At 47.6% G+C, this 13,760-nt stretch overlaps 1 protein-coding gene across 1 annotated transcript; it reads left to right on the top strand.

The window, feature by feature from the left end:
- Positions 1-418: 418 nt before the first annotated feature.
- On the top strand, positions 419-11,978 carry rasl10b (RAS like family 10 member B; the record flags this gene model as incomplete). The annotated part of the gene is made up of 3 exons (XM_084449789.1): positions 419-718; positions 4,813-4,937; positions 11,708-11,978. The coding sequence occupies 3 exons, from the start codon at positions 419-421 to the stop codon at positions 11,976-11,978; spliced, it is 696 nt and encodes a 231-aa protein (XP_084305915.1).
- Positions 11,979-13,760: the final 1,782 nt, after the last annotated feature.

The following is a 13,760-nucleotide window of genomic DNA, read 5'->3' on the forward strand; positions in this document are numbered from 1 at the left end:
CAGCATTCACTTGTCAAAAGAGCTTCATTACTTTGAAATGACAGAAATTTCTTGAAATAACTTGTCTCTCTTTCTGTCTGTCTGTCTGTCCACCGTATCCTGTCTCTCCTTCACACCATTTCTCTCCTACATGTCTCTCCTCCTCACCTCATCCCCTCTCTCCTCCTCACCTCATCCCCTCTCTCCCCTCCTCCACCTCATCCCTTCTCTCTCCTCCTCACCCCATCCCCTCTCTCTCATCCTCACCCCATCCCCTCTCTCTCCTCCTCACCTCATCCCCTCTCTCCGTCCTCGTCCGTCCAGCGGTCCCGGGCGGTGTGGGTGGCCTATGAATGGGACGGCGCCGTGCCCACCAACCCCCCCGCCTCGGTGCCTGCCGTGTGGACTATGCGGCGCCGGTGTGGTTCTGGCGCCCTGAATGCACTGGCCCGTGGTTTGCGAGAGCAGGGAGGGTGGCGGGACGTCCGCGGGCGGCCGTGGGGGGCGTGGAGGGGGGCCGGGCGCGCCCCCTACCTTCCGCATCGCCGTGCTGGGGGCGCAGGGCGTGGGCAAGACGGCTGTGGTGCAGCGCTTCCTCCACGACGACTACAGCGACGCGCCCGCGCCCAGCCACGCCCGCAGGGTCCACCTGTCCGCCGCCGTCCTCAACGGGCACGTGCATGACCTGCAGATCACAGACTACCCGGCCATCGCCAGCTTCCCTGGAAGCTCTCTACAGGTACCGCACCCCTCTGTCCCTCTGCCAGGAAGAACTGTCCCTCTGCCAGTAAGAACTGTCCCTCTGCCAGTAAGAACTGTCCCTCTGCCAGTAAGAACTGTCCCTCTGCCAGTAAGAACTGTCCCTCTGACAGTAAGAACTGTCCCTCTGACAGTAAGAACTGTCCCCCTGCCAGTAAGAACTGTCCCCCTGCCAGTAAGAACTGTCCCTCTGCCAGTAAGAACTGTCCCTCTGCCAGTAAGAACTGTCCCCCTGACAGTAAGAACTGTCCCCCTGCCAGTAAGAACTGTCCCTCTGCCAGTAAGAACTGTCCCTCTGACAGTAAGAACTGTCCCTCTGACAGTAAGAACTGTCCCTCTGCCAGTAAGAACTGTCCCTCTGACAGTAAGAACTGTCCCTCTGCCAGTAAGAACTGTCCCTCTGCCAGTAAGAACTGTCCCTCTGCCAGTAAGAACTGTCCCTCTGACAGTAAGAACTGTCCCTCTGACAGTAAGAACAGAGGAGGCTGTTGTGTTTGTGCATTTCCTGAGCATGGCTGCGGGTTAGACACACTCCAGAGGAAATGGGCTGTATGCACAACTCCAGTACTTCCTGAAATTAGACATGCTTCTCTATTTCCTGTGTTACACTATTGGATGAAATGATTACTCAAGTGTGCCTGATCATTGTTCTGCAATCAGGCACACTTACTGGCAGAGGTGTGCATATAGCCTATTGGCCTGCAGGAAGAGAGTAGAGTGAGAGAGTGAATGGATCTGTGAGTAGAGAGAGAGAGTGAATGGATCTGTGAGTAGAGAGAGAGAGTGAATGGATCTGTGAGAGAGTGAATGGATCTGTGAGTAGAGAGAGAGAGTGAATGGATCTGTGAGTAGAGTGAGAGAGTGAATGATCTGTGAGTAGAGTGAGAGAGTGAATGGATCTGTGAGTAGAGTGAGAGAGTGAATGGATCTGTGAGTAGAGTGAGAGGGTGAATGGATCTGTGAGTAGAGTGAGAGAGTGAATGGATCTGTGAGAGAGTGAATGGATCTGTGAGTAGAGTGAGAGAGTGAATGGATCTGTGAGTAGAGAGAGAGAGTGAATGGATCTGTGAGTAGAGTGAGAGAGTGAATGGATCTGTGAGTAGAGTGAGAGAGTGAATGGATCTGTGAGTAGAGTGAGAGAGTGAATGGATCTGTGAGTAGAGTGAGAGAGTGAATGGATCTGTGAGTAGAGTGAGAGAGTGAATGGATCTGTGAGTAGAGTGAGAGAGTGAATGATCTGTGAGTAGAGTGAGAGAGTGAATGATATGTGAGTAGAGTGAGAGGGTGAATGGATCTGTGAGTAGAGTGAGAGAGTGAATGGATCTGTGAGTAGAGTGAGAGAGTGAATGGATCTGTGAGTAGAGTGAGAGAGTGAATGGATCTGTGAGTAGAGTGAGAGAGTGAATGGATCTGTGAGTAGAGTGAGAGGGTGATTGGATCTGTGAGTAGAGTGAGAGAGTGAATGGATCTGTGAGAGAATGAATGGATCTGTGAGAGAGTGAATGGATCTGTGAGTAGAGTGAGAGAGTGAATGGATCTGTGAGTAGAGTGAGAGAGTGAATGGACCTGTGAGTAGAGTGAGAGAGTGAATGGATCTGTGAGTAGAGAGAGAGAGTGAATGGATCTGTGAGTAGAGAGAGAGAGTGAATGGATCTGTGAGTAGAGTGAGAGAGTGAATGGATCTGTGAGTAGAGAGAGAGAGTGAATGGATCTGTGAGTAGAGAGAGAGTGAATGGATCTGTGAGTAGAGAGAGAGAGTGAATGGATCTGTGAGTAGAGTGAGAGAGTGAATGGATCTGTGAGTAGAGTGAGAGGGTGAATGGATCTGTGAGTAGAGTGAGAGAGTGAATGGATCTGTGAGAGAATGAATGGATCTGTGAGAGAGTGAATGGATCTGTGAGTAGAGTGAGAGAGTGAATGGATCTGTGAGTAGAGTGAGAGAGTGAATGGATCTGAGTAGAGAGAGAGAGTGAATGGATCTGTGAGTAGAGAGAGAGAGTGAATGGATCTGTGAGTAGAGTGAGAGAGTGAATGGATCTGTGAGTAGAGTGAGAGAGTGAATGGATCTGTGAGTAGAGTGAGAGAGTGAATGGACCTGTGAGTAGAGTGAGAGAGTGAATGGATCTGTGAGTAGAGAGAGAGAGTGAATGGATCTGTGAGTAGAGAGAGAGAGTGAATGGATCTGTGAGTAGAGTGAGAGAGTGAATGGATCTGTGAGTAGAGTGAGAGAGTGAATGGATCTGTGAGTAGAGAGAGAGAGTGAATGGATCTGTGAGTAGAGTGAGAGAGTGAATGGATCTGTGAGTAGAGTGAGAGAGTGAATGGATCTGTGAGTAGAGAGAGAGAGTGAATGGATCTGTGAGTAGAGTGAGAGAGTGAATGGATCTGTGAGTAGAGTGAGAGGGTGAATGGATCTGTGAGTAGAGTGAGAGAGTGAATGGATCTGTGAGTAGAGAGAGAGGGTGAATGGATCTGTGAGTAGAGTGAGAGAGTGAATGGATCTGTGAGTAGAGTGAGAGAGTGAATGGATCTGTCCAGAGCTTTACTTGGCTTCTGGGTCTGTCAATCTGTCTCTGGAAGATTCAGAATTGAAGATGATTGATCTTTTCCTCAGACGGGCAATTAAGCTCATGTGTCATGTCTGTATAGTTTGTCCCTGCCACGCGAAAAATATCTGTTAGTTCAGTAACTTCTTTATTTAAGTCATTTTCTGCAGTTCACATTTATCTCTCAAAGCTCTTTCTCTGTACAAACACACAGCGGACAGTGGCCCCGCCCCCGTATGAGGTCAACCGGGATGTCACTGAAAGAATTAACATATATTATACAGCACAAGGCTCTCCAGAAAATTCAGTGAAGATGAATTTTAGATGAAGACATGGAGCTAAAACGCACCTGAATTGACATCTGGGGTCTGTGAGAATTGAGGCATCTGCTGATATGGAGGCAGACAGATCCTGATTAGGGCCTGGAGCTCCATGCTTTCTCTACCTCTGACGTTTTCAAAAGAACTGGGCGTCTTGTTTGAGTTTGTTACACAGTTATGTTCAGTTATGAACAGTTATGTTCAGTTATGTTGTTATGTTCAGTTATGTTCAGTTATCCTCAGTTATGTTCCTATACATTAGTTTCACTTTTTAATCAACACCAAAGCAAATGTTTTGATGTTTCACCAAGACTGGTCACAGATGAAAATATTATTTGCATAACTTTAATCAAAATGTCACAGTTTCTATTAATATGGTAGGTCTAACATTTTCCAATCTGTGTTTACCACATTCACCGGATGGGTTTTTTATTTGGTTGAAAGACTCCAAGCCGCATCAGACACACAGTACCTCTGATAGGGAAAAAGCAATCAGCATAGAGCGATGGAGTGGCAAAAAGATTGCATCCAATAAGTAACAATTGCATTTAGATTAAACTCATCAGGCACGTTGAAGTCATATCAACAAACTAATATGACTAATATTGTTCTCTGAAAGAGGCAATGCACTCAGAAATCATGCAGCCTGTTCTTTGCTCAGATATCTTAGGCTAGCAGCAAGTCCTCAAAAAAGGCTTTAGTTTTGAGGTACCCCTACCCGAGTTAGAACAAGGTACCCCTACCCGAGTTAGAACAAGGTACCCCTACCCGAGTTAGAACAAGGTACCCCTACCCGAGTTAGAACAAGGTACCCCTACCCGAGTTAGAACAAAACACAACCATGCTTTTTCATATCCCCTATGTGTCCCATTAATGACATGGATGGTTGTGGAACTTTAGTTTTGTGGGAAATAAGTTTTTTGGGCTATTCTTTAGACCTACACTAATATCTGAAAAAGAGCCAAATTAAGCCTGTCCGATTAGGGGTGAGGTGATAAAAAAGCCCATAATTTCATAATGCTCACTCAGATTCTCATCACATTTGCTGTGGTATGAAGTAGGTATCTACCTACACTAAATCTCAAGCAAATTGTCTTACAAACCTAACAAAGGTTCGCTCATGGTTGGTCTTCCTGATAAGGCCGGTCATTCTCTACCTCTCCTTGTCCTCCTGCCCCCCCCCCTCAACCCCCCCTCAACCCCTCCAGGAGTGGACAGACACCTGCTGCCGTGGGCTCCGTAGCGCCCACGTCTACATCCTGGTCTACGACATCTGCTGCTTCGACAGCTTCGAATACGTCAAGACCATGCGGCAGCAGATCCTAGAGACCAGGTGAGGGGGCGCCAGCTGCCACGTCTCTTTGAACTCATCTGTAATTACAGCTCCCGTGAATTGAACAGCCTGTGCTCCTGTTTTCAGCAATCAGCAGGCTCTTCAACCTCCGGCACCACAACACGTTTATTGAACATTTTCGGCTGAAATCAAGCAGATTGTCTGCGAAGCGCGGGTCACGAGGCTGCCAAGGTCGACAGCTCTCGTCATCAGGGCTGTGTCGCCTCCCGTTTGCTCCTGGGTTTGTTTGACTGCTCTGTCTCATAGACTTGAAGGGCGGTCGATAGGAGATGGCATCCATGAAGCAGTCTTGGTGGATATTTTACAATATGGTTGAATAACTTGGTTGAGTCTCATACCTACAGTATACTGAATTTCGAGTCCTTGTATAATTTCTCATTCCTCTTCACCTCAAACTGCATTAGTGAACCACATCCCTGGGAACTCAAACACAGATCCTTTCCTCCATGGTGTCTTCAGTTACGCTAGTAGAATTGAAGACTATTAGACTCTCATGATTGAGTTATTTTCGATGAATCTTTAACTGTAGATATCTCACTGTGGTACAATATTCCAAGACATATTAGGTGGTGCTGATGTTGTCTAAACAAACCATCCTCCTTGGCTTTAGCGCATGGAAACCATCCTCCTTGGCTTTAGCGCATGGAAACCCTCTTCCTTCGCTTTAGCGCATGGAAACCCTCTTCCTTCGCTTTAGCGCATGGAAACCATCCTCCTTGGCTTTAGCGCATGGAAACCATCCTCCTTGGCTTTAGCGCATGGAAACCATCCTCCTTGGCTTTAGCGCATGGAAACCCTCCTCCTTGGCTTTAGCGCATGGAAACCATCCTCCTTGGCTTTAGCGCATGGAAAGTCTAGTAATATTTCCTTTTGCATAAATCTCATTGATCGTGCTTGTTTACTCCTAGGCCAATAAGTCTTCTCAAATCAAGCACCTGCTGAACCAATTCTCCCAGAACCGCCATTCCTGGGAGCACAGTTTCACATCCACCTGTCTGAGGGTTGGGTTGTGTGCCTCTGAGGGTTGGGTTGTGTGCCTCTGAGGGTTGGGTTGTGTGCCTCTGAGGGTTGGGTTGTGTGCCTCTGAGGGTTGGGTTGTGTGCCTCTGAGGGGTGAGTTGTGTGCCTCTGAGGGTTGGGTTGTGTGCCTCTGAGGGTTGGGTTGTGTGCCTGTGAGGGGTGAGTTGTGTGCCTCTGAGGGTTGGGTTGTGTGCCTCTGAGGAGTTGTGTGCCTCTGAGGGTTGAGTTGTGTGCCTCTGAGGGTTGGGTTGTGTGCCTCTGAGGGGTGAGTTGTGTGCCTCTGAGGGGTGAGTTGTGTGTCTCTGAGGGTTGGGTTGTGTGCCTCTGAGGGTTGGGTTGGGTGCCTCTGAGGGTTGAGTAGTGCCTCTGAGGGGTGAGTTGTGTGCCTCTGAGGGTTGGGTTGTGTGCCTCAGGCCCTCCACACAGGGGATTTGATAAACATACAGGTAAGCAAAGACTTGCTCTCTGATTGGGTAGTCGTTGAAATTTCAGTCCCTTTTGTACACTTGTGCAATCAAGGGCAGATGTAGTGTTGAGTGCCTTGCCTAAGGGCATATTGGGAGGGAATGTTAGTCCCTCTTTTCCACAGCCTATATTCTCCTTTACTATCATATTCAAATGGGGTTAGGGTTAGGCTAATGCTAACCCTAGGCTAACCCTAACCCTAGGCTAGCCCTAACCCTAGCCTAGCCCTAACCCTAGGCTAGCCCTAACCCTAGGCTAACTCTAACCCTAGGCTAGCCCTAACCCTAGGCTAACCCTAACCCTAGGCTAGCCCTAACCCTAGGCTAGCCCTAACCCTAGGCTAACCCTAACCCTAGGCTAACCCTAACCCTAGGCTAGCCCTAACCCTAGGCTAACTCTAACCCTAGGCTAGCCCTAACCCTAGGCTAACTCTAACCCTAGGCTAACTCTAACCCTAGGCTAGCCCTAACCCTAGGCTAACCCTAACCCTAGGCTAACCCTAACCCAATGCGCAGACATCACACAGTGGCCTTGTTAACAAGCAGATGTGATCGGCTTCTCTCTGAAACTGTCACCTCCCTCATTTGTCACACTCCCAGCAGGAGGTGTCACACTCCCAGCAGGAGGTTTGAAGTGTTTAATTCGTTCCTCAAATATGCTGATGGCCCCGGGGCCAGACGGCCAGCTGGGGGTCTGTCTCCTCTATATCACAGGGATTACTCAGGTTTCTACTGACGGGGGTCTGTCTGCTCTATATCACAGGGATTACTCAGGTTTCTACTGACTGGTCTGTCTGCTCTATATCACAGGGAGTACTCAGGTTTCTACTGTCTGTCTGCTCTATATCACAGGGATTACTCAGGTTTCTACTGACGGTGGTCTGTCTGCTCTATATCACAGGGATTACTCAGGTTTCTACTGACGCTGGTCTGTCTGCTCTATATCACAGGGATTACTCAGGTTTCTACTGACTGGTCTGTCTGCTCTATATCACAGGGATTACTCAGGTTTCTACTGACGGTCTGTCTGCTCTATATCACAGGGATTACTCAGGTTTCTACTGACGGGGGTCTGTCTCCTCTATATCACAGGGATTACTCAGGTTTCTACTGACGCTGGTCTGTCTGCTCTATATCACAGGGATTACTCAGGTTTCTACTGACTGTCTGTCTGCTCTATATCACAGGGATTACTCAGGTTTCTACTGACGGTCTGTCTGCTCTATATCACAGGGATTACTCAGGTTTCTACTGTCTGTCTGTCTGCTCTATATCACAGGGATTACTCAGGTTTCTACTGACTGTCTGTCTGCTCTATATCACAGGGATTACTCAGGTTTCTACTGACTGTCTGTCTGCTCTATATCACAGGGATTACTCAGGTTTCTACTGACGGTGGTCTGTCTGCTCTATATCACAGGGATTACTCAGGTTTCTACTGACTGGTCTGTCTGCTCTATATCACAGGGATTACTCAGGTTTCTACTGACGGGGGTCTGTCTCCTCTATATCACAGGGATTACTCAGGTTTCTACTGACGGGGGTCTGTCTGCTCTATATCACAGGGATTACTCAGGTTTCTACTGACAGAGGGATCTGTGAAAGGTTGCTCTACTGTCATTTCAGGCATGGGTCACATAGATCAAACAGGCAATGCAGCATCTAAGTTAAGTATTTTGTATTTGTCTCTTGTATTTGACTGGCGTTTTATTTGTGTAGACTCATGTAGTAATAGTTCACGTCTACAGCAGCGCTGTCTAATGTGCTTTAGTGATAACATAATCCAGGGACGAGTTATTGTAGGTTAGAGCAAACCTCCTGTCTTTGTTGAAAAAGGTCAGCGATGCCCCCTCTCTACTCCTTTAAAGATCAGCGATGCCCCCTCTCTACTCCTTTAAAAGGTCAGCGATGCCTCCTCTCTACTCCTTTAAAGATCAGCGATGCCCCCTCTCTACTCCTTTAAAGATCAGCGATGCCCCCTCTCTACTCCTTTAAAAGGTCAGCGATGCCCCCTCTCTACTCCTTTAAAGGTCAGCGATGCCCCCTCTCTACTCCTTTAAAAGGTCAGCGATGCCCCCTCTCTACTCCTGTAAAGACCGTCTCAGCTGTGGCAGGAGAAAGGAGCGCTGCTTGGTTGTGGGCAGGAAGGTCTGGAAGGAGCTCTTTGTCAGGGTTTCAAAATGCAAGGTTCAAAAAGGCGTCAAGGCACTCTTCTAATAACATGTGAAAAGCCTTTATTAGGGCGGCTTATCTATGGATCTTCAAAACAAACACACTAACGCGTTTCGGCGTTCCCTCCCTGAGGATGAAATCACTTTATCTCAACTGGCAAATTCTTAAAAGCAAAGCAAATGTGCTCATCCTTTTTAAGACTCTTTCATCAATATGAGCAGAGCAGAGAGATACAGGAGGAGTGAGACACGTTTGTTCCAGGTATGGATTTTAAGGCAGGTAAGGTACCGAAACGCGTTAGTGTGTTTGTTTTGAAGAGGTTTTTTACATGTTATTAGAAGAGTGCCTTGCCGCCTTTTGAACCTCACAGTCTCAGGTGTGTTCATGTCGTCAGTTTGTCTTCTGCTGCTACTCTGTGGCAACGGGACATCAATGAAGGCGTCATCATGGTTCCAGAGGTGACAGCAGAGGTGACAGCAGGCCGAGGGGGTGGGGCGCCGGGGGACAGGGGAGGCCGAGGGGCGGGGTTACCAGCAGAGGTCACCTGTCACCAGGGGTGATGGATGGTCGGTGTGGCCCCCGCTGAATGCTGTCGGCCAGACCGTCAGTCACTTCCTGCGCTGATCGGAGCGCTGCGCCCAACAAGGCCACACAGGGGCTACGAGTGTCAGGGTGTCCCTGTAAAATAAATGGTTGAGACCAGGAGAAGAGGTTTTATAAGTCAATACCTGCAAACGTGTCTCACTCCTCCTGTATCTCTCTGCTCTGCTCATATTGATGAAAGAGTCTTAAAAAGGATGAGCACATTTGCTTTGCTTTTAAGAATTTCCCAGTTGAGATAAAGTTATTTCACCCTCTGGAGATCAACAGAGGGGGGGAATAAGGGAAGAGACGCAGCTGGACGGAGGACGTCTGGGGACAGAGGAAGCCTCGGAGAGGAGAGGAGAGCGTGAGTCACTCTCAGCTGTGTGATGAGGAGTCAAGGGATAGCAAGGAGAGGCCTGGTACCAGAGCAGTGGACAACATCCATCCCAGAGGACAATGTCCATCCCAGAGGACAATGTCCATCCCAGAGGACAACGTCCATCCCAGAGGACAACATCCATCACAGAGGACAACGTCCATCCCAGTGGACAACGTCCATCCCAGAGTACAACGTCCATCCCAGAGGACAACGTCCATCCCAGAGGACAACGTCCATCCCAGAGGACAACGTCCATCCCAGTGGACAACGTCCATCCCAGAGGACAACGTCCATCCCAGAGGACAACGTCCATCCCAGAGGACAACGTCCATCCCAGTGGACAACGGGAGGACGATGAACCTCAAAATACAAAATACACCTACTGCTGGATTACTTGTGATCTACTGCTGGATTACTTGTGATCTACTGATGGATTACTTGTGATCTACTGATGGATTACTAGTGATCTACTGATGGATTACTTGTGATCTACTGATGGATTACTAGTGATCTACTGATGGATTACTTGTGATCTACTGATGGATTACTAGTGATCTACTGATGGATTACTTGTGATCTACTGATGGATTACTTGTGATCTACTGATAGATTACTTGTGATCTACTGATGGATTACTTGTGATCTACTGGGTTTCAAATCTGGCTGAATCTCTATCTCGAAGTTTGTTTCAGGGTGCAACTTGGCAAATTAAATTCATTCTTAAATGTAATATGTTGAAAATCTCTGGATTTTGCTCATGAATAATGGAAGGCTAGAGAGTAAACCAGTGTAGAAAATCTTCTTGCTACAAACGCTTCCAGATGAAAATAAGATTAAAGAGTTTGACCCAAGGAAGCCCCAATACATTTTTCTCAGATTTAACTTTGCAATATGTTACTTCTGCACTATGACAAACTATGGCACTATGGAAACATTCTGTCTGTCAGGGTACATTAAGCCAGCTATGGTTTGGTTACCCATAAGGCCATAGAAGAATAACCTGTATTGCTGATTGCATCTCAGCACGTGTGCACCCTTTGACCCACATGTGGACACGCCTCTATGGGTGGAGGCACCCTCATCTCTTTTTTATGTTTTATTTTTCGATGCTCTGGTGTCAATCCAACACCAAATGATCAATCCCGTACTGTATCCCTCTTGATTTATCATAGCAATATTTAAATGTTACAAATCTTACAAAAATCGTATGCAGCTTTAAAGGACAATGCTCGTTTTTGACAACCTGGACCTTATTTACGGCATATTATAAGACGTTTCACTCACCGAGATCACTTTGGTGTAGTTCGGAGGCATGTAGAAGACATTTAAAATCCAGCGCGAGCCATTTACTGTAGTTTCCTCACTTGCTCCAGCAGGCATGCGCACAGTGTGCTGGGGCAACGCTTGAGCACAGTGTGCTGGGGCAACGCTTGAGCACAGTGTCCTGGGGCAACGCTTGAGCACAGTGTGCTGGGGCAACGCTTGAGCACAGTGTGCTGGGGCAACGCTTGAGCACAGTGTGCTGGGGCAACGCTTGAGCACAGTGTGCTGGGGCAACGCTTGAGCACAGTGTGCTGGGGCAACGCTTGAGCACAGTGTGCTGGGGCAACGCTTTCGCGCTGTGCGCATGCGTGCTGGAGCAAGTGGGGAAGCTATTTCGTGTCTAAAGACATTTCTAAAGATCATATTACAGAGGCATGTGAAAAACCACAACAGGCCTATGCTCTATGTAAGCACAACTAGCGATTCATAAAGACAGATTGATGAAAACAACTGTTTCGCGGCAGAAAATAGATTTTTAGAAACTGCATTCTCAGTGCCCCGTCCGCCGCCATTACATGGATATACTGGCTCGCGCTGGATTTTAAATTTCTTCTACAGGCCTCTGAACTACACCAAAGTGATCTTGATGAGTGAAACGTCTTATAATATGTCGTAAATAAGGTCCAGGTTGTCAAAAACGAGCATTGTCCTTTAACCCTGTTGTAAGTTTAGTCCTTGTTTGCTTGTAACCTAATATGCGTTAGTGCTTAGGCCTTAATGGTGAAATCATCAACAAACGAAACTGTTACTACTGAGCTCCCCTCATTTAAAGGAGCGTTCTTTCCTCTCTCCCTGTCTTTTCCCCAGGGTGGTGGGGACGTCCGACACCCCCATCCTGATTGTGGGGAACAAGCGTGACCTGCAGCGGGGCCGAGTCATCCCGCGCCACAACGTCTCCAACCTGGTGAGGAAGAGCTGGAAGTGTGGTTACGTCGAGTGCTCGGCCAAGTTCAACTGGCACGTGCTGCTGCTGTTCGGAGAGGCGCTGCGGAGCGTGGCCTGCGCCCGCTGCAAACACGTCCACGCCACCATCCGCTTCCAACGGGCCCTGAGGAGAGAGCGCTGCGCCCTGATGTGACAGCCGGCCTGGCGGAGAGGAGGGTGGCGTATATCCAGGGACAGTGGGGTCATGTTGTCACCCGTGGCTGCCTGACCGTGGTGGACAATCACTCACTTCAGAATGACCCAGGTCACTTCTCACTGTGGAAGAACTAACTGTAACAGCCCCCTGTTTAGCAGCTGTGTTCAGCCTTGCTCCCGCGTTGGGGAATGAAACATCCGTCTATCTTTGTGAAAGAACTTGACTTGGAGGCAGCTATTCCAACCCACACCCCCGGCTGTACCAGTATCTCTGAGCTCATTCAGACGCACTTAAGGAACTTTCTAGCATCTTGTTCCATACAGACAGCAGTTTGTGTTGTTTGAGCACCTTGGCATTGATCAATGTGAGACATGCAAATGTCAAAGCCCCTTCAGAGTAGAATTGAGGCGAACATCTGCTGCTATGGAGGCAGACGGATCCTAATTAGGGCCTGGAGCTCCATGGTTAATTAGGGCCTGGAGCTCCATGGTTCTCTGAGTCATCCCTGATATCAATGGTTTTCAAAAGAACTGGAAGTCTTGTTTGAGTTTGTTACACAGTAACGTTATACTGTTTGGTGAATCTTCACGAGAGATCCAACACAGTCAAATAAATTCCTAAAGAGTCTGTTCCATAGATGAACGCTGAAAAGAACCATTCTGCCCTCTACACACACATCAGGCCGGAGGCAGGAACGCTGCAGAGAACCATTCTGCCCTCTACACACACATCAGACCGGAGGCAGGAACCCTGAAGAGAACCATTCTGCCCTCTACACACACATCAGGCCGGAGGCAGAAGGAAAGCGAGGGCTTTCAGGCAAACGCTGCAGTGGAAGCTTGTGGAAAATCAATGTTATCAATAAATGCTGAACACAACGATTAATGTACATGTTAGAATCCTAACAAGCTTTAATGAAACTCTAAAAAGAGGGAAAATATAGTGAACATAGCACAGGTATTAATTATGCTCTCAAGAACCCTTTAAATTACCAATTTGTAGGACCGAATGCATTGGATGGTTCCCAATTAGAACAACTTTAGTGCTGCAAAAATTCTGAGCCTTTTATTCATGAATTGAAGGGTCAGTCGCACGTTGTGGACAGACTGAAGGGTCACTACTACTGTGGATGGCATTGTGTAAACTGAGCCTCACATTTGGCAACACTGGAAATCATAACAGCACTGAACTACAGTGTTTAACGAGACTGTTCATATTAAACAACACTTTACATGATGTGCTGCCTGTTTCTGTATCACTATGAAGATTAATTTTTGAATTGATGTGAAGTTACATTAAAATGGGAGTCCTCAGGCAGTCCATCTCTTGGTCTGACAGTCGTGTCACTGTTCAGTAGCTCCAGTATTCATGTACAGGGGTACAGGTCCATCATTCTTTTATCTAGGGAATAAAACCTGAGACAAAAAAAACGTCAACATGGAAACTATTGTCGGATTGCGGAGGACCGTAAGCAACACAATTTAGCGAAATTGAACACTTAACCCATATATAAAATAAAAAAAAGAAGATATTTAATGACAGTGCAGTGCTGTTGTATCAAAGCAATAAGACACTGGAGGTCATGCTTTATTGGCACGGCTGTGGTGCGGTCGCAGGCACGACGCGATGCGGAGGAACCAATAACCACAGTAAAGCACCACCTCGACTGTCTTATTGCTTAATTGAACTCTGGAGAATCTCACATTACATCCTGATAAGGACAATGTGAAGAAAGGCATTGGCACCACACATCCAACATTGTAACGAGGTGTATAAAAG

The sequence above is a fragment of the Borostomias antarcticus genome, assembly GCF_949987555.1.
Source record: "Borostomias antarcticus genome assembly, chromosome: 15".
NCBI classification, from domain to species: domain Eukaryota; kingdom Metazoa; phylum Chordata; class Actinopteri; order Stomiiformes; family Stomiidae; genus Borostomias; species Borostomias antarcticus.